Genomic DNA, 22,411 nt, shown 5'->3' with positions numbered 1-22,411 from the left:
TTATTGATGTCCAAATGCTAACATTAATAAATAGGCCCCTTAGTGTTTTTGGCCCATGACTTCAAGTCACATATCTGCAAAAGTAAAACCTTCACTGCTATTAAAATTTGTACCACTAATAAATTGAACTTCATTTGTTTGTTTGCTAAAGTACTGCTCATTTATCTCTTTTGTATTATCATTTATGACTATACCTTACTATTTAATATTTTTAGCTTTTGATTTACACTAATAATTAATGCACTTCCACTTTAAAATGTTAAATGTTTGGAAGACCCTTTCTCAATAAAACTTGCCCTTTCTATACAGGAAAGAGCCCCATCTCCATTTTGGCTTAAACAGAGAGTAACCTTTGTGGCTCTATGTGCTGACACATAGAGCCACACCAGGGGCATTTTATCAGAGGAGGGGGCCTGTCTGTGTGTCATCTCTGTCAGCCACCAGCCCACCTGGAAAGAATTGTATCACTCAATGTGCCAGAGTCTACAGCGCATGCGCAAAATCTCTGGGAAGACGCTGCTGGCGGCCGCAAGGTAAGTAAATTCAATGGGTGCAGGGTGTGCAGTGTGGAGCCCCTGACGTGGAAGCCCATGTGCACAGCACAGGACACCCTGCACCCATTATTGATACAAAGGTGCATTCATCAAGAGACTTCACTAGAAGCTGTTCAACAGAGCTGTGCTGAGGAGAACTGGACGGTCTGCAATGATCTTGTTATTGCTGAAAATAATCAAGCAGAATTCACAGTGGCCCATCTCCCTGGCTTTAGGTAATACGTGAAGAGGGACTCCTATATGAGGGCCCTTTCTATTTTCTACACTGGATGTACATATTTTATTGAAAAGGGCTTGAAGACAGCCTTATTCAGATATTTCCAGCTTAGTTATTATTTGATTAATTCTTATGCTGGGTACACACTGCACGATGTATCGTTTGTACAGCCGATGAACAATATACCGTCCAGACCATTGGCAGGTATGTACACACAATATATCTGTGAACCACATCGTGCAACATAACAGATGAACTATATCTGGAAGATATATTGTACACATCTGCCTGTATGTACGGGTGACTGACTGACTGACCAACCCATATGCTGTCCGCAGGAACAAGCAACAATGATGTCACAACTGGTTCCTGTGGCCAGACATATTTGGCAACCGATTGGTTAGTGCGTACGCACATATGGTTTGTGCAGAACACCTAGCAAATGGTTGAATCGGCCGGCCGATCCATCGTTCAGGTGTGTACCCCACATTAGGCTGGAGTGTCTCAATGATATCAATAGTTATTAGTACATTTATAATCTACAATGTTATAAATATTGATAACAGAAAATGGGTACCTCAACCATGACAAATTTCTACCAACAGGTAACAAAACACGTTTTAAAGTGTCTAATCAGCAACAAATGTATTTTGTCTTTAATTTTACAAATCTGCATAATTTCTAAACACTGACATCACTGTAGTACACTATGTCAATGCCTCTGTGTTTGTTTTTTCTTTCATTTAATATGTGCACACACTCTACCATGAAACTGCTCACGTTCACATTTCAATATCATTATCACGTCCACAACCAAATTACATGACAAATGCCCTAGCAGGAGAATGCTTACACTGACTATTATGCAGTAAATAAATTCCTCTTCATAGGGAATTGCAGACTGCTAATGTGAAACACCTTGTGCTTATTCATCGTTGGGATAACTGACAGACATGTACATTCACCTGAAAAATCCACTATTTTTATATCACCCCAGGGCCAAATCACCAGTAGATTTGGCCTACTGTATATAATAAATGTTGTAATGACTGTTGAGAATTACTCAAACAAATGCAACTAGGAAATACAATATTACCTTTTTAACATCCGAAAACTGGGCTACTATACTTTAAACCAGGGGTGGGGAACCTTTTTCTGCCGAGGGCCATCTTTATATATATAATATTATTCACGGGCCCGGTGCAGACCACAACCCATCCGTATGATGACACACATGAGTGGGGCCACAATCAGAGGTGATTACAGCAATGCCCAGAGCATCTTCAGGATGCCTCGGGGAGCTGTAAGGGCAGCAGTGTGACCGTCTGAAGCATCCTAAAGACACTCCAGAGGGCACTGCTGCATAGATTCTGGCTGCAGGGTACCATTCTAGGCAGTGGCCTAACTAGGGCAAGGCCCCGGGGGCTTGTGCCCTGGGCACCGTGGGGGGAGGGCGCTGCAGGCCACGGTACTGGCCCATCCTAGTTAGCCAGTGTAGTGCAGAATGCAGTGAGTGCGGTCGTACCACACATTTACACACACATCGCTGCCAGCGTGGCGGCGATGTGTGTGTTTCAGCAGCCAATGAGAGTCAGACTCTCATTGGCTGCTGCTGTGCCCACTGCAAGAGCCGGGCTGGAGCTCACTCATGAACTCCACTTTCCGGCTCCTGTGGAAGGAGCAGAAGCCGGAGCTGGTGTATTTTTTTATTTTTTTTAACTTGTGTATATTTGTCTGCACTATTGGGGGTACTGCATCGGGGGGGTACCTTTACTGGGGACTACTACAGGGGGGACTACTACTGGGGCACTGCATCAGGGGGGGCCCTATACTGGGGGGGACTACTACTGGGGGCACTGCATCGGGGGGGGACTACTACTGTGGGCACTGCATCAGGGAGGGACCACTACTGGGGGCCCTATACTGGGGGGGACTACTACTGGGGGCACAGCATCAGTGAGGGACCACTATTGGGGGCACTGCATCAGGGGGGGACCACTACTGGGGGCACTACTGGGGGGGACACCTATTGGGGGCACTATATATATATAAAGGGCACTGCACAGGGGGGACCACTACTGGGGGCACTGCACAGGGGGACTACTACTGGGGGTACTATATAAGGGGCTCTGCATAGGGGGGACTACTACTGGGGGCACTATATAAGGGGCTTTCTACTGGGGCACTGCAGTGGGGGGACCATTACTGGGGGCACTGAATACGGAGGACCACTACAGGGGGCACTGTATAAGGGGTACTGGATATGGGGGACCACTACTGGGGCTTGCATAAGGTGGACCACTAAGGGGGCACTATATAAGGGGCACTACTGGGGGCCTGCATAAGGGGGACCACTACTGGGGGTACTGTATAAGGGGTACTACTGGGGGCAATGCATAGGGGGGACTGTATAAGGTTCACTGCGTTAATGTTCATATGGAATGGAAAGGAATGTTCAGAGTGATGAGAAAGGTGTGTGCGTCATGGTGAAATGCCCCATTTTTAAGTGGCCATGTCCCCTTTTGACCACGCCAATTTTTCACCGCGCACATAGGTGGGGATGGCTCCATTTTAAAATTTTCCCTGGGCTCCAAATACCCTAGTTACGTCACTGATTCTAGGCACCCTGCTGGCCAGATGAGGCTAGCAGAAAAAAGCTCAGAGGGCCAGAACAAATGATTCCGTGGGCTTTATACGGTTCCCCATCCTTGCTTTACACCATGAAAAAGTAATAGTTTTTATCAGGGGCTGGCTGGTAACTTTTAGCCTGGGGGGCAAATGCATGCAGGCGGCCCTGGCAGAGGAGTAGCGTGTAACCAGGTTGTCCGAAGAATATGCGTGCTATGGCGCCCCCCCCCCTCAAGTGTTCCATGGAGGAGGCGGGTCCATATGGGATTAATGTAAGGTAAAAATAAAGATTAGGGCAGCCCCCTGTCGTAGTGCCCATATGCAGTGCCCCCGTGTGCCACAGGAGAGAACACCCTTATGCAGGCCTCCAGTAGTGCCCCCAGTAGTAGTCCTCCCCTTGTTGTGCCCCCAGTAGTAGTAGTCCCCCCCCCCTTTGTAGTGCCCCCAGTAGTAGTAGTCCCCCCCTTTGCAGTGCCCCCAGTAGTAGTAGTCCCCCCCTTTGTAGTGCCCCCATTAGTAGTAGTCCCCCCCTTGTAGTGCCCCCAGTAGTAGTAGTCCCCCCCTGTAGTGCCCCCAGTAGTAGTCCCCCCCTTGTAGTGTCCCCAGTAGTAGTAGTCCCCCCCTTGTAGTGTCCCCAGTAGTAGTCCCCAGTAGTAGTAGTCCCCCACCCCCCTTGTAGTGCCCCCAGTAGTAGTAGTAGTCCCCTTATAGTGCCCCCAGTAGTAGTAGTTCCCAGTAGTAGTAGTCCCCGCCCCTTGTAGTTCCCCCAGTAGTAGTAGTCCCCACCCCCCTTGTAGTGTCCCCAGTAGTAGTAGTCCCCAGTAGTAGTAGTCCCCCACCCCCCTTGTAGTACCCCCAGTAGTAGTAGTAGAAGTCCCCTTATAGTGCCCCCAGTAGTAGTAGTCCCCCACCCCCCTTGTAGTGTCCCCAGTAGTAGTAGTCCCCAGTAGTAGTAGTCCCCCACCCCCCTTGTAGTGCCCCCAGTAGTAGTAGTAGTCCCCTTATAGTGCCCCCAGTAGTAGTAGTTCCCAGTAGTAGTAGTCCCCTCCCCCTTGTAGTTCCCCCAGTAGTAGTAGTCCCCCACCCCCCTTGTAGTGTCCCCAGTAGTAGTAGTCCCCAGTAGTAGTAGTCCCCCACCCCCCTTGTAGTACCCCCAGTAGTAGTAGTCCCCTTATAGTGCCCCCAGTAGTAGTAGTCCCCAGTAGTAGTCCCCTCCCCCTTGTAGTGCCCCCAGTAGTAGTAGTCCCCCCTTGAAGTGTCCCCAGTAGTAGTAGTCCCCCACCCCCCTTGTAGTGCCCCCAGTAGTAGTAGTAGTAATCCCCTTATAGTGCCCCCAGTAGTAGTAGTCCCCAGTAGTAGTAGTCCCCCACCCCCCTTGTAATGCCCCCAGTAGTAGTAGTCCTCCCCTTTTTTAGCGCCGCCATCTGCTCCTCCGTCTGTCCTCCCGGGCCGGGCCGCTCTGCATTATGGGAGAGACGTCATATGACATCATGACGTCTCTCCCATTGCCCACTGCGGGAGCCGGAAGATGGAGCGGCTCCCGCAGTGGGCGCAGCAGCAGCAGCTAATGAGAGTCTGACAGACTCTCATTGGCTGCTGCTTACAACAAACACACAGCTGACGAAGCTGGCGGCTGTGTGTTTGTCAGTGTAGCGCTGACCGAACTCCGTCCGGTCAGCGCTACACACGCGGTGCAGTCTGTGTCACAGTGACACAGACTGCACCGGCCAGTGGCCCGCATGATGCTGCGGCCCGGAGAGCACATGGCACCCTGCCCCCCGGCCCAGCCCGCCACTGGTTTCTACTGCAAGTGCATAAATATTTAATAACTTTATTGAATGCACAACATAGTAAATTGGTGGTTTTAGATTTCTATATATCTCCATATTGGAATGTGAGTACTGATAAATGTAGTCCAATTACTTTCCCTTGAATTCTTGATGATGATGATAATAATAAGGTCTATATTGAAACAATTTATTGAAGATATCCCAATGAAGTAACAGAAAGGTCACTGTGCTGGGCATATAGCAACAGACAATATAAACTGAACCTGTCTTCACAGTGACTGAAGGCCTGATTCAGACATGTACCCTAATGACGCCTACGAATTTGTACACAGTGGCTGTGTGTAAATATGCAAATGTAGCAGCCGTCGGGATTTGTACTAAGATGCCCCCTGGTGGCTTCACAAATCCAAGTAACTGCATTAACAGATGCAGCTCGGCCGCAGTTCATTTGGTTATCGGACTTCTGAGTAACCTTATGGTTGCGCAGAATGACCGCCAGAACAGAGATGCCGGAGCCATTTTCACTGCGTACACGATCACAGTGGTAGGCAGAGACATGCCCAGAAAATGGTTATGACATGTCTGCATTTGAATCGTTACCTCCCCATTGCTGCACAAAAATGGTCCCTCCCTGTCAATCAATTTGCAAATAAATCCTCACTGCAAACAACATCGGTGATGGTACTTGATGCATGGGCAACCAGATGCAAGCGCAGACCACAATAATCGCTCAACTTTGTAAAAAGTGTACGGTTTTTCAGAACTTACCATTCAGTGCAAATACACTGTCAGATGGGGTGATTCAGTAGAGGACCGAATTGCAAAGCTGAATGCAATTCCACCCTTGAAAATATGCAAATGCAGCAAGAGGTGTTGCAGGCTGGGTTAACTATTGCGACCATCAGTCTCGATGGTGGATGGCGCTTGCCAGCTGAGTTAGCCCCAGCTTGCGAGGCCAGGTAGCTGCATCCGTGGCCGCAGATACTGGCCTTGCCACACATGTGCAATGCTGAATCAGGTCCACTATTTTGCTCAACAGTAGTGAGACAATATTAATTGAAAAATATTAATAAAGAAACATAAGGGGACATGGAGTTCCATTTATGACGTGGTGACAGGGCATTTTCACCACTTTGTGTTATTTACAAAGGGTAACATTGGACACATCAGATTTTTTTCCAATGCAAACGTATTTATCAGCACTTCACCATCCCCATATACCTCTTTTGGGGGAAGGGAATTTACTCAATTTATCAGGTGCAAAGTAACATCAACCTGTAGAGAACTACAAAAACAAGATAATACACATCATATTTAAGTGTGATATGCAATGAGGGAGCAATGAGCAATGCGGAGGGGGCACTGAGGGAGATATGCAGGGAGGGCTTGATGAGACAGCTATTGAGGGGGCAATCAGAAAGCTATGCAAGGGCAAAGAGACGACAATGGAGGGGGCGATCAGAGTAATATGGAGTGAGGGGGTAATGAGACAACAATGGAGGAAGGGGGCAATCAGAAAGCTATGGAGGGGACAGTAAAATAGATATGGGCAGTGAGAGACATATTAAGGGGCAGTGAGAGATATTCAGGGAGGGGGTAATGCTAAAGATTCATGCATTCTAATACTTTATGATGGCTAGCATTTGCAGATTTAGGGAGAGCTTAGAACACCAGCTGGCAGCTGTAACAAGTTGTCAAGTGCAGGTAGGACATAACTTGTCTTGGCTTTGTTTACTGTATGTACCCCATGCCCCCAGCGTGCCTAAAATGGGTGGGGGGGTTTTGCATGTATGGCGTTTCCTGTGAGGCAAAGCCCCTTGCAACAAAACCACACCCCTTTTCCGGGATTGCTTGCATGCCCTTGGTGTGCATAAATGTCCCTAACATCACTATCCCACATCCGTTCCTCTATCGTGGTTCCCCCCTGTCATGTTCTTCTGGATCTGCCTCTGTCTTACAGTATAATCATCATCAGTGCAATTTTCACCTTATAGTGGTTTGTAATGTGTTTTTTGTTTTAAATAAATTCTACAGAAATCACTTACTGTCAATAGAATTGGAGCATCTGTTGTTTAGATTATATTTTATCAATGAAGACTAATCCAACCACCATGGAAATACAATGGAGTTGTTTGGGTTATTGCAATTTAATCCAGTGTGCTCACTTTCCTTTGGGAGACACCAAATTGCGCCATTTATTTAAAAGAAATGCTCTATACTGTATGTATTAGCCTCATAAAAAAGATTCAGTTCATGTTCATGTTGAATATTTAAAAGAAAAGCCAGTCGGTATTTGCTGTTGAACTTGTGTTTTATTCCATTTTTACAGTATGAATTTATATGTTTGTCCTTGCATGTCTGTTATAATTAAAGGGGACATTTACTTTGTTCAAAGACAATTTAGAAATATGCAACTCTATTTTTTGAAACCATAAAACAAAGGAAACAGCTTATTGCCCTAGGTGTTATTTTCAACAAAGGGAATCTCACTTTTTAAGTTACTGCACAAAGTTACCAAGGATCACCTAAGGGAATGCTATTGGAAGGTACTCAGTAGCATAAAAAAAGCAACAAACAAGGCACTGTTATCATGATTTCAGTTTAAAGTTTACCTATTTTCTCCATGTTTACTACCCTCTAGTGACCGAGACCTTGGCGGATACATTTTCATGTCCTCTGTGACAGAGTACAGGACAGTTGTGTTCTAAATACTCTTTTAATCTGTGTGTTGTGCAGTAATAATACATTACAGTAACTATGTTATTTTGCGATGTCATTAAACAGTGTTAATAAATTGGCATGACAAAATATTAGTAATTATCTATCAAATATTAGATGTGGGCTGCCTAATATTCATAAAGCAAAACTTGTTTTCATCTACAGCCAAACCTAAATTCACTGTTAAAATAGCTACAACACCACTGGCTGTAAGTCCCGTTTGTCAGGAAAATTAATTTTTCTGATCGTCAATGTACATTATAGCTACAACCTATTTTTCAGTGCCGTGCTCAATTTAGGGATGTCAATTCCACTGTGTTGTCTGCTGTTTCAAAACGTACCTTCTGTATGTGTGAGTGCAGATATTCATACATAACTGGGGAATCAACAATGCATTGGGTGATGTATGGGTAAAGCCAAGGCATTTCAAAAAGGGACACAACCCTACCATTGCAACCCAGCATAACCTTGCATTTTACATATCCTTGTGTTCAAGGCAGTAATCCACATACAGTATACAGTACCAGGCAGAACTGAGTTAGAAGAGTACCTTGTCCAGAAAGGAGAGGACAACTTAGTGTTTTGCTGGGGACCATTGTTGCTGGAAGAGGAGGAGTACAACCTGAAAGAGAACTTGGATGCCATATGGGAAGGAATGCATTACAGTGCATTTGTGAGAGTTAATATTAGATTATTAGATTTGTTTTTAGCTTAACTTTATTTTTGTTCATCAAGCTACATGGACTACAGAAAGTGAATATGATATATCTCCTACTGTCTCATTTACATTATTCTGCCACTGTGGGTTATGGTTATTATCTCTCTCTCTCTTTCAAAGAAAAGATTCCCAACTCTGTAGGTATGCATTGGGCATCAGTAAGGATAACATACTGTTCTGTGAGAACTCTCCCCCTCTTTGTTTTATTATACATATATCCAATACCTTGTGACCGGCACTCCACTAGAGCAAATAAATGTACCAGGGTGACCTTCCGGGAACAATACGTTTCCAAATGCAGACCAACAGTAGGGGCGGCACTCCTCAGGTTTACAATCACACGTCTTTTTGAAATCAACATTTCAGATGTTTTATTATTTACATCTTACGTCAGGATGAAAAGATGTAAAATAAAACATCTGAAAAAATGCGTGACTGTAAGGCGAGGAATGCCGCCCCTACTGTTGGTCTGTATATGTGTATATATAAATTCAACCAAAGGATGTGTTTAATTGTACCACGTAATGACAGACATACAAATTGACAGCATAGTCGCCTGAGGATTACAAGAGCTCAGTGAGTGTGGCCATCTTTTAAATCAATGTTTGTTACAGGGGTATAGAAAAATGCACTCAATACACAAGCTGTGTTCAAAGGACATTGCTGAAAAATCAGAATTTTGAAATAATACAAAAGGAAGCTGAACAAAGATATAGTGAAACCTGCTAGAATCAGCACAGAGAATGCTTTTGATACTGACATTGAGCTTTTATTATGAAAGAAGCTCTGTTAAACTAGAACTTTATATATCTTTTTTATAATAAGAAAGAGTTGCAGCATGGTATTTCGTATATTCTCTCACAAAAATGCGTATCTGCGGAGGCCAAAGTCACACCATTTTTCCAACAAAGCCACATTTTCAAGATCCATTGCTTTGTTATCCAAAAAAAATGATTCTAAAACTGCTATTGATGAATTCTCAACTTAAGCTTACCTCCCAGTTATAGAGAGCCAATATTATAACTCGCACATACAAAGTGACAATGCAGTACAATGAAGTGAAATTACGAAAATATAATTGTAGTGTTATACACTATAGCTGAGAGTGACAGTTTAGAGAGAGAGAACACAAGAAAGTATGTTGTACCAGGTAATGGGGGGCATCCACTAGACAATTTTATCCCTGTCCAACCTCTTAACGATTTTCCCTTGAAGTTTCCCCTGAAATTTGATCTTCCACTCTGAACAATGTGCAAAAGATTTGCAAACGATTTGCAAAAGATCTAACAATAAACTATGTTGTTTGAATCTGTGACTGAGAGCTTTCAGCTATAGTGGGCAGATAGTGGTTCATCGTTTGATCGTTCAGCGTGAACGATGTGTAAACGATTTGTAAGAAATCATGTGAAATTGACCTGCATGTTCAGTCGATGGAGGAGACGATCAAACGACCAGCGGGAGCTCGCATCGTACATCGTTAGAAACAATTACTGCACGATTTGCAAACGATGTTCAAACGATGTTTGAACAATTATCGAACGATTTTATCATTATCGTTCAATCGTTCAACTTTATCGTCTAGTGGATGCCCCCCATAAGATATTTGTTTAATAAAATCCCAACCAGTTAATGTATAATAAAAGTGATACATTTAATATTATTCAGAAAAGTGCTATATATAAGAAGGTATACTATATTACAGAAGTAAACTAAAAACCATTGTGACATTACTTGCACACTCATGAGTCACTGGAGTGGCACATCTATATTATTATTATAAAAGTATATGCAAATTTTAATATTACAAAAAATTCTTCCAACTTGTTTTGTTGCTACACACAAATCGTACAGTACCATACTCATAAGCTACATTATATATTCATTTTCTTAGTCTCTCAAATTATATACATTTTTAAGTAAATAATGGTATGTGATATATTTACTATGTAATTTCCATTGTGCTCCATTATGAAGTACTCACTACCTTTTGTTTTTACTGTACGTCTGCAATTGTCTACCATGTATGTCCCTGTTTTCCCCACTGTTCCACAATTGTTTCAACAATAAGTCAAATTAAATAATTAATATAAAAAATGTGGCCATTAGTAAATTATTATTTTGCAGCATGCTAAATATTTTAGGTTACTTCTAGGAATGCTCAATAATCTCTTAAGCTGCATACACACACAACGATTTTTTGACCGATAATCGTTAAACGATATCGTTTAACGATAATCGTTTGAAAAAATTGTTCACTTTCTGAGTCAAATGATGAACGATTATCGTTCATGCGCATTCACGTTTGTAGTTTGTAGTTTGTAGTTCAGTCAGACTTGTCAACTGAACGATTTTCATTAAGGGAATATGCAAAAATCGTTTGTAGTTCATAAAAATCGTTCATTACACTTTAAAAAATCTGACAGATAATCTGACAGATAATCGTTCCTAAAAATCGTTGTGTGTGTATGCAGCTAAAGACCTCACTTCAGTTTTAGGAACTGAAATTAACATCTGAGTGTCATGATCAACAAGTGTTATCAAAGCCTAGTGTAGTCCTGTCCCGAACTAGCCATTACAAAGGGGAACAAGTGGTTAGCATATCTGCATCAATTGACCATATAGACACAGGTTGGTGAATTGCAAGCAATTTTCCCAGATAGGATTAATAAAGGGTTGCAACTTAGAGTAAATAAACATAACAGTTATACTCAGTTATCAAAAGGATATATGACCCTTCAAGAGATATTTCTTCATATTTCAGCATTTGTGGAATTTGTTTGCTTAGTTAGGCTTCAAAACAGGAAATGCATAAAAGTGTGAACCATAAATAACTGACATATAAGGAACAAATAGTAATTGCGTATGTTCCAAAATGCAGTTTATTCATGCCCTAAAAAAGTGTTTGTTTTTTTTTATATGAAAATGTGCAGGTTGTTATGTTTAATGTAATGTACTGGACAGGGAAATTATATCTCTTGGAGGTATCAGGGGAAAGTTATACAATGGAAACATTTTTTGACCCACTAGAGTTCACACTTATACCCCTTTCACATCGGTATGTCGGGTCGCACCCAAGATTTTGTTCACGCGCCTATATCCTGGGTGCGACCTGTCTGAGACCCCTTTCAGACTGGCACCCGGGGCACTAATGACAGGTCGATGACATCACCGCCATCACGTGGTGAGCTGGCGCTTGAACATGATCTCACCTCCCAGCGCCGACTCTTCCTATGCAGTGAACGGGACCCAGGTTGCATCGACCCAGGTTACCCGTTAACACTGCATCATGAGCTGGGTTGGATGCGCGTTCAACCCTTCTTGTGACCAGGGTTGAAATGCCAAGTCTCTCGACCCGGCTTAATTCAACCTGTCCCCTTCACACTGCACAGTAACCTGGGTCGCTTTGCGTTCACATGCATTGCTTGTAGCGTGAAAGGGGTATAAGCAGACATTTAGTCCCCCGCATTAGATAAGTTTATTTACCCTGTGGATAAATTGGCAATCAAAGATCTGTTCATTATTCTACCTTGTTCCCGGCATACAGAATATATCAAACCATCTAACATGACACCTTCTACCAGGTACAAAATTCTGTACTTCTGGTCTTCCCACTTAGATTATGATTGCAGTCACCTGTTTTAAAAGCACCCTTCTTATCAATTAAGCTATCCACACATCTAAAGATTATCATTCCAGCCTGCCAGCTCGTTGGCCGGTTGGGAGACAACTCTGGTAATATATGGGAGCAAACAGATTTATCAAAGCTTGTGGAGAGAGATAAAGTACCAACCAATCAGCTCCTGTCATTTTTCAAAGCCTATACAATGACAATAAGAAGCTGATTGTTTGGTACTTTATCTCTTTTCACTTTATCTCTATCCAATCTTCGATAAATTTCCCCCTAGGTCACTTCAACATAGATGAATGCAATCGCAAATGAAATGGGAAGTCTAGGAACAGAGAATTTTGTACCTGGTAGATAGGGGTAATGTTGGAGGGTCTGTTATATTTCTTAAAATTTAGCATTTTTTTATTTATGACTATATTGGCAGTGGCACTTATATGTCAATTGTGATATCCGATTTCCCGTACCTTTACTATATTAAAACTAAAATGTAATACGTTTGTCTTTGTTACTCTAATTAACCCACATGCCTTTTATGAAGAGAAGTATATGCTACATTTTTAAAAGCTTGACTGCATTAAATTTGCATGTTAGGGCAGGCTGTGCTAACCCTTTGAATGCTGGTATGATATCTGCTGGTGTGATATCTTTTAATTAACAAAGAGATAAGAGTGCAACAGTGGGTACATTTGTTCAGAGCCGTAACTAGACTTTTTGGTGCCCTGGGGGAGCATTGGTGCCCCCCCCCATTTTTTAAATAGGGACATAAGAAAGTGCACCTGAAAAAGGGCCATGGCCTCATGGGGAAGGGCCAGGGAAGAAATAGGGGAGGTCAGGAGATGCTGGGGTTAAAAAAAGAGGAAGCTACAAGTGAGAATCATAATAAACAGGAAAATTGACAGGCCCAAACAGTGCTCCCTGCCCTGCGGTGCCCTTTGCCATCACACTGGTCGCACTACCCTAGTTACGGCCCTGCATTTGTGTAACGAACGGGCAGATTTATTAGTCAGCCTTGAGCTATCTAATTAAGGCTTGCTATCCCACATGCTACTTTCCATTAAATGCACCCTCTAGGTATTAACGTGCAGGGTAAACCATAAATTCCAGCACTTAATGCAGAATCTATTGCTAAACGTGCATTACTCACAGGTTTACTGCACAGGGAAATTAACTAATAATTGAATAGCTCCACGAGGTAACCCTGGAGCTCTACCGCGGGTAATTGAATCTGCCCCATAATGTCTTGGGGTACTTATGCCCGCTTTTAATAGATGGTGGCAGAAATAGGTGTCTATGGATGCCAGTGACTGTTTAAGGCATCTAGTCTAGGTGAGTGCAAGATTCAGTTGAATACTTGAGAAGCCCTTACAGTATCATACTATGTCAGGCGTGCACAGGTGATACATGTTCCTAACAACTGATTCTTAACAGTGAGATACTTTATACCTTAGACCAGTGGCACCCTGGGGTGCCTCACGGCACTTGCAGGGGTGCCTTGGGTTGGTGGTCTAGTACCAAATAAAATGATTCTTAGTCAGTGTTTTAGGCAAAACCAGTGCTAATGACTGCTAATCAAATAATGTGGACAAAAAGAAGCGCAGCCCTGCCGACCACCACATAACTGAAGGGCAGCACAGACGGTGTAATGGTTAGCATTACTGCCTCACAGCAATGAGGTCATGGGTTCAGTTCCCACCATGGCCCTAACTGTGTGGGTTTCCTCCCGCACCAAAAATATACTGGTAGGTTAATTGGTGTGCATGTGGTAGGGAATATAGATTGTAAGCTCCACTGGGGCAGGGACTGATGTGAATGGCCAAATATTCTCTCTGTAAAGCGCTGCGGAATATGTGTGCTCTATATAAATAACTGGGAATAATAATAATAATAATAATAATAAAGCTACTAAAGACATTTTGATAGAAATTGCTATAGGTATTACTATAGATTAATATGAGAGACAGCACAATTAACTTAATGCATTAAAACAGCAATGTTGCATTGACAAACATACTCTCTTTTATTGGTTAATTGATAGTAGTTAAGCAGGATTAATCAAAACACAGCTGTGTTGTTCCAAACAAGTCAACGAGAAAATAAAAAAAGACTAAAACATATAAAAAAGCTGAAAAAGATAAAAAGTTGAACAAAAACCCACAAATAAATTAATGTGTATACAAAAACAAATTTTCTGTACTAAAATATAAATGCATGTGAGCTGTCAGAAGTGCACAGGGCTCTTCAATAGATATCAAAATAAATAAAATAGGCAACATGGAGTACAAAAGAGTATAGTGACCTATGAAGATGGCTGCTGCTTATTAGTAGAATGTTATTGCTAACCACCAAGGAACATCTATAATCGCTCTTAGGGCCTGATTCAGAGCAGAACGCTCTGACCAGAGCGCTCGCTCTAATCAGGGCCCTCCTCCCTGAAAATGGAGCGGCCTCTTGGACGCTCGCATAGCTGTGGGTGACCACCCACAGTATATGCGAGCGTCCATGATGATGGTCGAGATGGTCTTGACCATCACGACCATCGGGCTTGCGACGGAGACCCTGCGGTAGGGTCTCGCTGCCGCAAGCCCTAGAGTGATTTTGGCTCTGTCACAGCCAAAATCACTCCCACTGACATCACTAGTGATGTCAGTGGGACCGGCTTCAGACGGTAGGCGTTCCCATGGGAACGCCTCTGTCTGGCAGGCACCCCCCCGGCACGCCCGCCAAAGGGGGCATGCTGTCAATCAACATCGACAGCACGCCCCCTTTGGTGCGAGACCTGGAGCGATGGAGAGCCCGTCGCTCGCCGGGTCTCGCGCATGCGCACGACGGAGCTCCCTCCGTCATGCGCAGTGGGGGAACATCGACCCGCTTGCGAGCGTACTGCCGCTCACGAGCGGGTCTGAATGACCCCCTTAATCCACATGCAAATTCAGCTCAGAATGCACTCTGCATGCATTCGAATATGAATAGCTGTTCTAAACAGAAAACTGTTCTTGCGGGATAGATAGGAAGTTTTAAAGTCTTGCTCTACAGCACCCATACATTGCTGCAAGCCATTTTCCCTATGTACCTGAGAAACCACAGACATGTTCAGTCTATAGCACTAGGAATGTACAGGCTCGTATAGGTTCGAGTTTGCACGTTGAGCCTCTTTCTGAGTTCCGGTTTTTTGGAGGGAAAAATCCGAACTCAACGTGCAAACTCGAACCTATCCGAGCCTGCACAGCCCTATATAGCACATGACTTAATAGAGATCTTGCAGTACTTTAAGGCTGAACTAAGGAAGATGATGGGGAACAATTGCTGAACTAAATAATATTTTAGTAACATTAAGAGATCTTCATTAGTAGACACATGCTGAGATCTCTATTCTTTTGATCCTATGTTTTTTCCCATATATTCATCAGTTGTGTTCACAATTAAACTGCAACTTTATAGATTTTGCATGGCATTTAACTTTTAAGGCATACATAAAATAAGTCACATGGTATGGTCTATATGCAGTACACATCTATTTGAAAGAATGCAGAAGCAGACCCGCCAACATAACCATTAGGTACAAAATGCTCTGTTCCTGTAGTTTCCTCTTAATGTATGATTGCCGTCACCTGTGTTGAAATTGTTAAAATGTGCTACTTTCAAGTTTCAACACAAAAGTCCAGGAGCAGTGCATTGTGCACCTGATGGAGGGGATCATGTCGGAGTGTCTGCAGAATCAATTGGAGACTTATGCATTTCTTCCTAAATGGTTCAGCAATAGCAGAGAGGATAGAGATGTTCTTGATAGTTTACGTTCAGACTACTAAGATAAGTTGTCAACTTCCACAGTATGGAATGCCCATAACCGCAGTGATACAAGAAGACTCCATTCAAAGTTGTTCACAGCATAAGAAACCATGACAGTATTGAACTGAGAGGCTAAAGCTGGGTACACATTAGACGATTTTATTTAATGATTTGTCCAATTACGACAGATCGAAACAACAAATCATTCAAACCATCAACTGTGTATGCATTATGCATGCTCCCGTGGCATCGTCCATCGCATCATCAAGTTGTCTCTACATGCAGCTCAATCTGACAATCTTGTTAAAGATTCCATACAAATCGTGCAGTGTGTATGCACTACCGGATGACCAGTCGATATGTTAGCATTATATAGTCAATTATATAGTTTATGACAGGGCTGCCATCAGGAATTGTGGGGCCCGGGACTGACAAAGTCGTCCGCCCCCCCCCCTCTTTCCCCCACTACCTTATTCCCACACAAAAACATTTTGGTAAAAAATATCAAGCCTGCCCTCTTCTGTGTCCAGCTAAGCAAGGTGGTTATGTGTGTACAGCCAGCACCACCATATGTGCGTCCAGTCAGCTCCCCTTTCCGTACGTCCAGCCAGGCCCCCCTTATGTGCTTCCAGCCAGACCCCCATTATGTGCGTCCAGCCAGGTCCCCCTTATGTGTGTCCATCCAGGCCACCCTTATGTGTGTCCAGCCAGGCCCCTCTTGCTTGCATCCAGCCAGCCCCCCTTATGTGTGTTGAGCCTCCCCCCTCTTTCACAGGCACAGCACAGCCCACCAGCAGCACGTTTAAACTTACCAGCTTTGTGTGCCACTGCCGTCTCTTCTGCTGAATCCGGGGCATTGGCACACACGTGCATCCTAGTGTCCGCTGACTCAATCTAATCTGTTGCTGCTCTCCGTAAAAAAAAAAAAATTTAATGTATAGCTCACCGCAGTGAGGGGGTCCATTCATTATGCTTATTATTGGGGGCTGGATGGCCCCCGATAATTAGGTATCCAACTCGCTACGAGCAGCAGAGGTGGATACAAAGCCACGGAATCAATTCAACATTGCTCAGGTTTGGAGACAGCGAATCTGAAAATCAGCCGTCTCTACGATCATCTTAATACTTAGCAATTAGACCTGCCAAATCAGACTCAGCAGTGCTACTGCACATGCGTGAACTCCGGCGGAAGGAGACAGATGGGGTGGAGGGTTGAGAATGGATCTTCACAACCCGTGACTCCTTCCCATAGGAAGGAACTGAGATCCGAGAACAAATGGCATCTGAAGATGACATTAGTTTCCACAGTCGAACTAAAAAAAAACATCACTTACTGACTTCTTACTGACACCACATGCTGTATTGAGTCTTGGTGTATGTGGACACATCTGTAGGTCAAGCTCTTATAAATTGATGTAAGACATTATTCACATACAGAATTAACTGAAGCAAACTGAAATGTGATATGTAAAGTTGCTTTTCAGAATTGGATTATTATTCACAAGGGGAAGGCTATAAAGATTATTTTTCACCGGTATTTAACCACTTCCCATCATCATCCATTATTTCCTTCAGATCCATTTTGTTTCCATGGGTGTGGGGCTTTATGATATATGGAGGTCCCAATTGTAACCTCCTACTGGTAGGTGTTGGCCAGAAAGCTTACTAATATTTGGAGTCAGTATAGCCACATAATCTGATTATTTTCTCTTGCTCTTAAACCATGAGCAAAATTGTCAACATTTCTCTTGATTTTTTCTTACTCAATGTTTACTTGCTTTCATAACTGTATTGGAAGAAACAGAATTTACCCACACTCTGGAAACTTCATTGACTTAGTCCAAACTGGACCAAGTCAATGACTATTACATAGTGGCTGCTTTGGAATAAACACAAAACAAGTTTTGTTAAGACACCGAAACAGTCTAAACCTACATCAACAGTGGAATCTCTTCTCCAGGAACTTCTATGTAGAGGTAGTGATCACTTTAATGTACTTCTCTTAATGTGCTTCTCTTCTCTTTTCTCTCCCCCATACCTTTTATTTTTTATACTCAGTGTTCCCTATTGTTATTTTGTCCTGCAGTTTTTGTGCAAATTGTTATTCTTACTTACTCTTTATTGTTCTTGAAAAATTCCCTACATAAGGGACGAAACGCGTTGATCATGCCAAGATACTAGTGCATTCTTAACTTCTGCTGTCTATTTTCCGGGACTCATCAAACATTTAATTATGAGCCAGATTATTGTGGAGAAGAGGACGCACCTACTGGTAGCTATACTATTGCCCATTATAGAAAGCAGACAAGCCTTGGGGTTTCCCGAGCTCAACACCACATTATTGTTCTAGCTCATCCTATTTGGGGAGAACAGTGCGTCGGGTCCAGATGCTGCTGTTATTCCCACTGCTGCTGTCTGTGGCCCTGCAGGGATTTATTGCTATGGAGGTGCACCACCTGGAGCGAGGACTGCTGCCTGTCACTCTCATGCACACTGGACAGGTGCAGCAGGTGGTGAGTATTGGATGTGGGGCAGCTAGCTCCTGACGAGGACTATTCAGTGTCCAAAGATATTGGGACCCAGGACAACAGTTATATAAAATAAGCACACAGCAAAATGGTTCTGGATTTTTCTAAGGAATGACATTTGAAGTATAAAACAGACTTGATCTTGGAGCGATATTGTTACTTTAAAATATTTTCAATCCTCCGGACATTTTATCCGGCAATCTAAGAAGTCCCTGGTAAATATACTTATGCATATATTTGTTATGATTGAAGTTATCTTAATCATCCGTTAAAGCAATTTTATTGTATGTTAATGTTTATGTGTTTAAAATAAATTGGTATATTTATAAGAAAATCCATTTCTCTTTGCAAGACTCTATGAACAGATTTACAATACTTATCTTTTTGTGATATTCCCCACTGGCGCAGTCTCTTTACATTATAGTAATGTATTACAGACAGAATTTCTTCCTATTTGCACTTTTATCAAAGGCATATTTTTGCTATACAATTATACTTATTATCTTTTTTATAGAGGGCTAAAATATTACAAACTTTAAAAAAAAAGCAAAAAATAGTCTATCGACAGTCCTCTACTATAGCTGAATGCCCAAATAGTTGAATAATCATGCGTAAAGTAGAAGGGTAACAGTTTATACAGCATGTGCAGCCAGCCCACCAAAGAAAACTCAAAATGAATCAGAACAATGGGGAAATAAAGACAACTACGATGGAAGTGGTGAGATAAATGGAGTTAAAAAGCCCCACAAAACATGATCTCTGAATAATATTTGTCAATGGAAAAATAATGCAATTGGAGACACAAATGTTTTCTTTGAACATCCAGGAAGAATGCTCTGCGTGACAGACAGAAAACACGTCTCACCCGGGCTTGTTAGCGCTCCCAATGCGCTAGTCGTTGTGGAGAGAGGATTTGCATTGGTGGTAGCTGAGGTTTGGGCTGCGGCTGCTGCAGCTGCTATAGTAGCCAAATTCTGTAATTGCAAAGCATTCATGCCTGTGTAGGAGACAAAAGAAACCTTCAGGGACAATGTCACAAAAATAATTCACTTGCTTTGTGAGCAGGCTTCCTGCTTCATGCACTGTGATGAAATCTGAAAATAGACCAGTGTAATGGAAATGGTAATGGTCAGTTAAAGGGAGTCTAATGTAGATTGCAGTAACTAAGACATATCTGCCGTGTCTTCAGTTCCTCTGTGACAACACATGCTAAAAATAAATACTTCATAATCTAAAATAAACAACAAAAACAATGGAAGCCATTCTGAAATCTGACAAACTCCTTGATCTAAATACATAAAATGGAGGAATATGAAAAAAGCCCTAATCTAAAGTACATGATGATTTTGGGCATGATCATTAATTGCTAGAATTTTTAGAATAGATTCTCGTTCAAGAATATCTTCAAACAATGTTAAATCATTTTTAAGGAAATGGGGATTACAAATGGATATTTCTATCAATGTCTGTCCATTATTGAAATCAAAGAGTATACCTGAAGTAACTGGTTTATACTAGGGATGTGCAGGCTCGGATAGGTTCGAGTTTGCACGTGGAGTTCGGATTTTTCCCTCCAAAAAAACGGAACTCAGAACGAGGCAAAACGTCATCTTACATGGACGAACATCATCATTCCTGGTCTTTTGTCCAGGAATGATGATGTTCGTCCATGTAAGATGACGTTTTGCCTCGTTCTGAGTTCCGTTTTTTTGGAGGGAAAAATCCGAACTCCACGTGCAAACTCGAACCTATCCGAGCCTGCACATCCCTAGTTTATACACATAACTAAAATTTCAGCATGCTAAATAAATCATTAATTTGCTTACAGGAGTTACATCTTATGTCTGAATGGAGGGTTTGCATGCTTTTAGTTTTGAGAAATGATCTGCATAGAGGTTTATTCAAATGCAAATCCTGTATTAATGATGACATTTTGGGTTTGTAGTGAAATTGTAAGCATGCCTTAAGCTGAGTACACACCAGTACAATCACACTTTCAATGCGATGTTACGATCAACTTCACTCCCGTTCGGAAATCCCAACCACAGTGGCTATACACACATACACACCTACACAATCTTATTTGCAACCTTCGATCCGCGTCTGACCAAAATGTTGGAAGTTTAATTATGCATGCCCACAAAGGCAATGCTACTGTAGGAGGAGCATCACAAGACAGGTCGTAAGAACGGTTGAAGCTGTGTACACATTTTACTTTTGAGCCAATATGGCACCATTGAATTGGATGAAACAGCACATAAGAGCCTTTGATCCATCCAGTATTCATCTGACAAAACATTATCGAAGGTGCGTTGACACTCTTACGATATGGAATGAACGGGTCAAAATGGAAAGAATGGGCCAACAATTGTATAAGTGTGTACCCAGCTTAAGTTGCTCTTTAAGCTCTTTGCTATGTATTTGCAACAATTGACAATTATCTTTGTCATGGCACAATATGTCATCTGATTAGAATAGGCCGTAGAGTAAATACTCTCTTATAGCTTATTTATGCATTACATTGTACAACATAATTATATACAATTCTTAACTTGTTTTGAAGTTTTAAGATTCTTATGTTTTTGTGTAACTAATTGCACTTGCCTTCACTCAAACTGGCAAATTTGGAACATGTTTCCAACCTGGATCAAACCCAGGACAGAACCTTTCTACACTGCTGCACCAACCCGTGGTATGCCCAGGTCTGCACCGTTCACACCGGAGCCAGGTCTGCAGTGACCCGTCTCTTCCGACACTGCAGTGGATTCTTGGAGATGATGTCATCTCCAAGCGCCACTGAAGCCAGCCAATCAGGTTGCATGCAGCACAACCCGGGTCATCGTGACCCAGATCGCGCAGTTTACACTGCAGGGTGACACGGGAACATCCCGTTGCCAACCCTGCAAGCTACCCGAGTTGGATCCATGGGTTCCTGGACCCGGGTGGATCCGTTTACACTGACAAAAATCCCAGGTTGATGCACGTTCACGTGCAACAACCCGGGATTTTAATGTTGGTGTAAAAGGGGTAAACAAATTGTGTTTATATCCTTGAAAGGAGAATAAATGAACAGAGTGAGAGTATTATTTATAAATAGAAAAACATCTTATCTCTAGAGGACAACATAAGTATTAATGCTTTTCATATTGGTATCTGTTGCATGGTCTAACAAGCCATGCAAAATAAATATTATTATATACAGATGTGCCCTCATTCACCTAGCGTCAATAGGCCATACAACGCAAAACACGTAGCACATCTTTTTCTTTACATTTTGCATCATCTGCGCAATGCAGACGCAGTGAAACACCACTCACAGTGTATCAGAGAAGCTGGGCTGCGACTTTAACCACACAGGAATACGTTTTAAACACCTACAAAGTTGCAGATAAGCACAACGGACCTTGGCCAATGCATTGCAGCATTTTGTATACAGATTCAGTTGTACACAGATATACAAATGTCACATATCAAATCGATCAGTGTAATCTAGAAAAGTAGTTTTGTCACTTCCAGTTGTTTTATTTCTGTTAATAAGATGCACATTGTGAGTGGCAAAGACGTCAAACATTTTCTGAGTTGTCTGGGATCTGGCACCCCGAGAGGGGCTGCTTGGCGCGACTATAGCCACAGAGTATGAGGACACATCTGTTCAATGTGTTGAGAGCAATCAAGATGATTTTTTGGAACCAAGGCGGCAGCGGGCGCAAAAAATATGGGAACCACTGGTCAAGTATATACATTTTACTATTTTGGAGACTTTACTATAGTTGGAGTCGGGTTGGGTATGGACTGCCGGCGGTCTGCATGCCGCTGGTCAAAATACTAACAGCGGCATCCCAAC

The 22,411-nt window shown here is 42.6% G+C and overlaps 1 protein-coding gene across 16 annotated transcripts in view; it reads right to left on the bottom strand.

Moving 5' to 3' along the window:
* CELF2 (CUGBP Elav-like family member 2) overlaps positions 1 to 22,411 on the bottom strand; it is a 499,219-nt gene that overhangs the window by 38,785 nt on the left and 438,023 nt on the right. For 15 of the 16 annotated variants that reach the window (XM_088468734.1, XM_088468733.1, XM_088468735.1 and 12 more), the window contains one exon: positions 19,433 to 19,564. The exons of the other annotated variant lie outside the window; for it this stretch is intronic. In XM_088468734.1, the coding sequence (XP_088324860.1) occupies positions 19,433 to 19,564 (132 nt within the window). The remainder of the gene's footprint in view (positions 1 to 19,432; positions 19,565 to 22,411) is intronic. 16 annotated transcript variants of the gene reach the window in all.

This window comes from Taudactylus pleione, unplaced genomic scaffold, assembly GCF_031769625.1.
Source record: "Taudactylus pleione unplaced genomic scaffold, aTauple2 ptg000086l, whole genome shotgun sequence".
NCBI classification, from domain to species: Eukaryota; Metazoa; Chordata; class Amphibia; order Anura; family Myobatrachidae; genus Taudactylus; species Taudactylus pleione.
The sequence above is the reverse complement of the archived record's forward strand: the minus strand, read 5'-3'. Positions and strand labels throughout refer to the sequence as shown.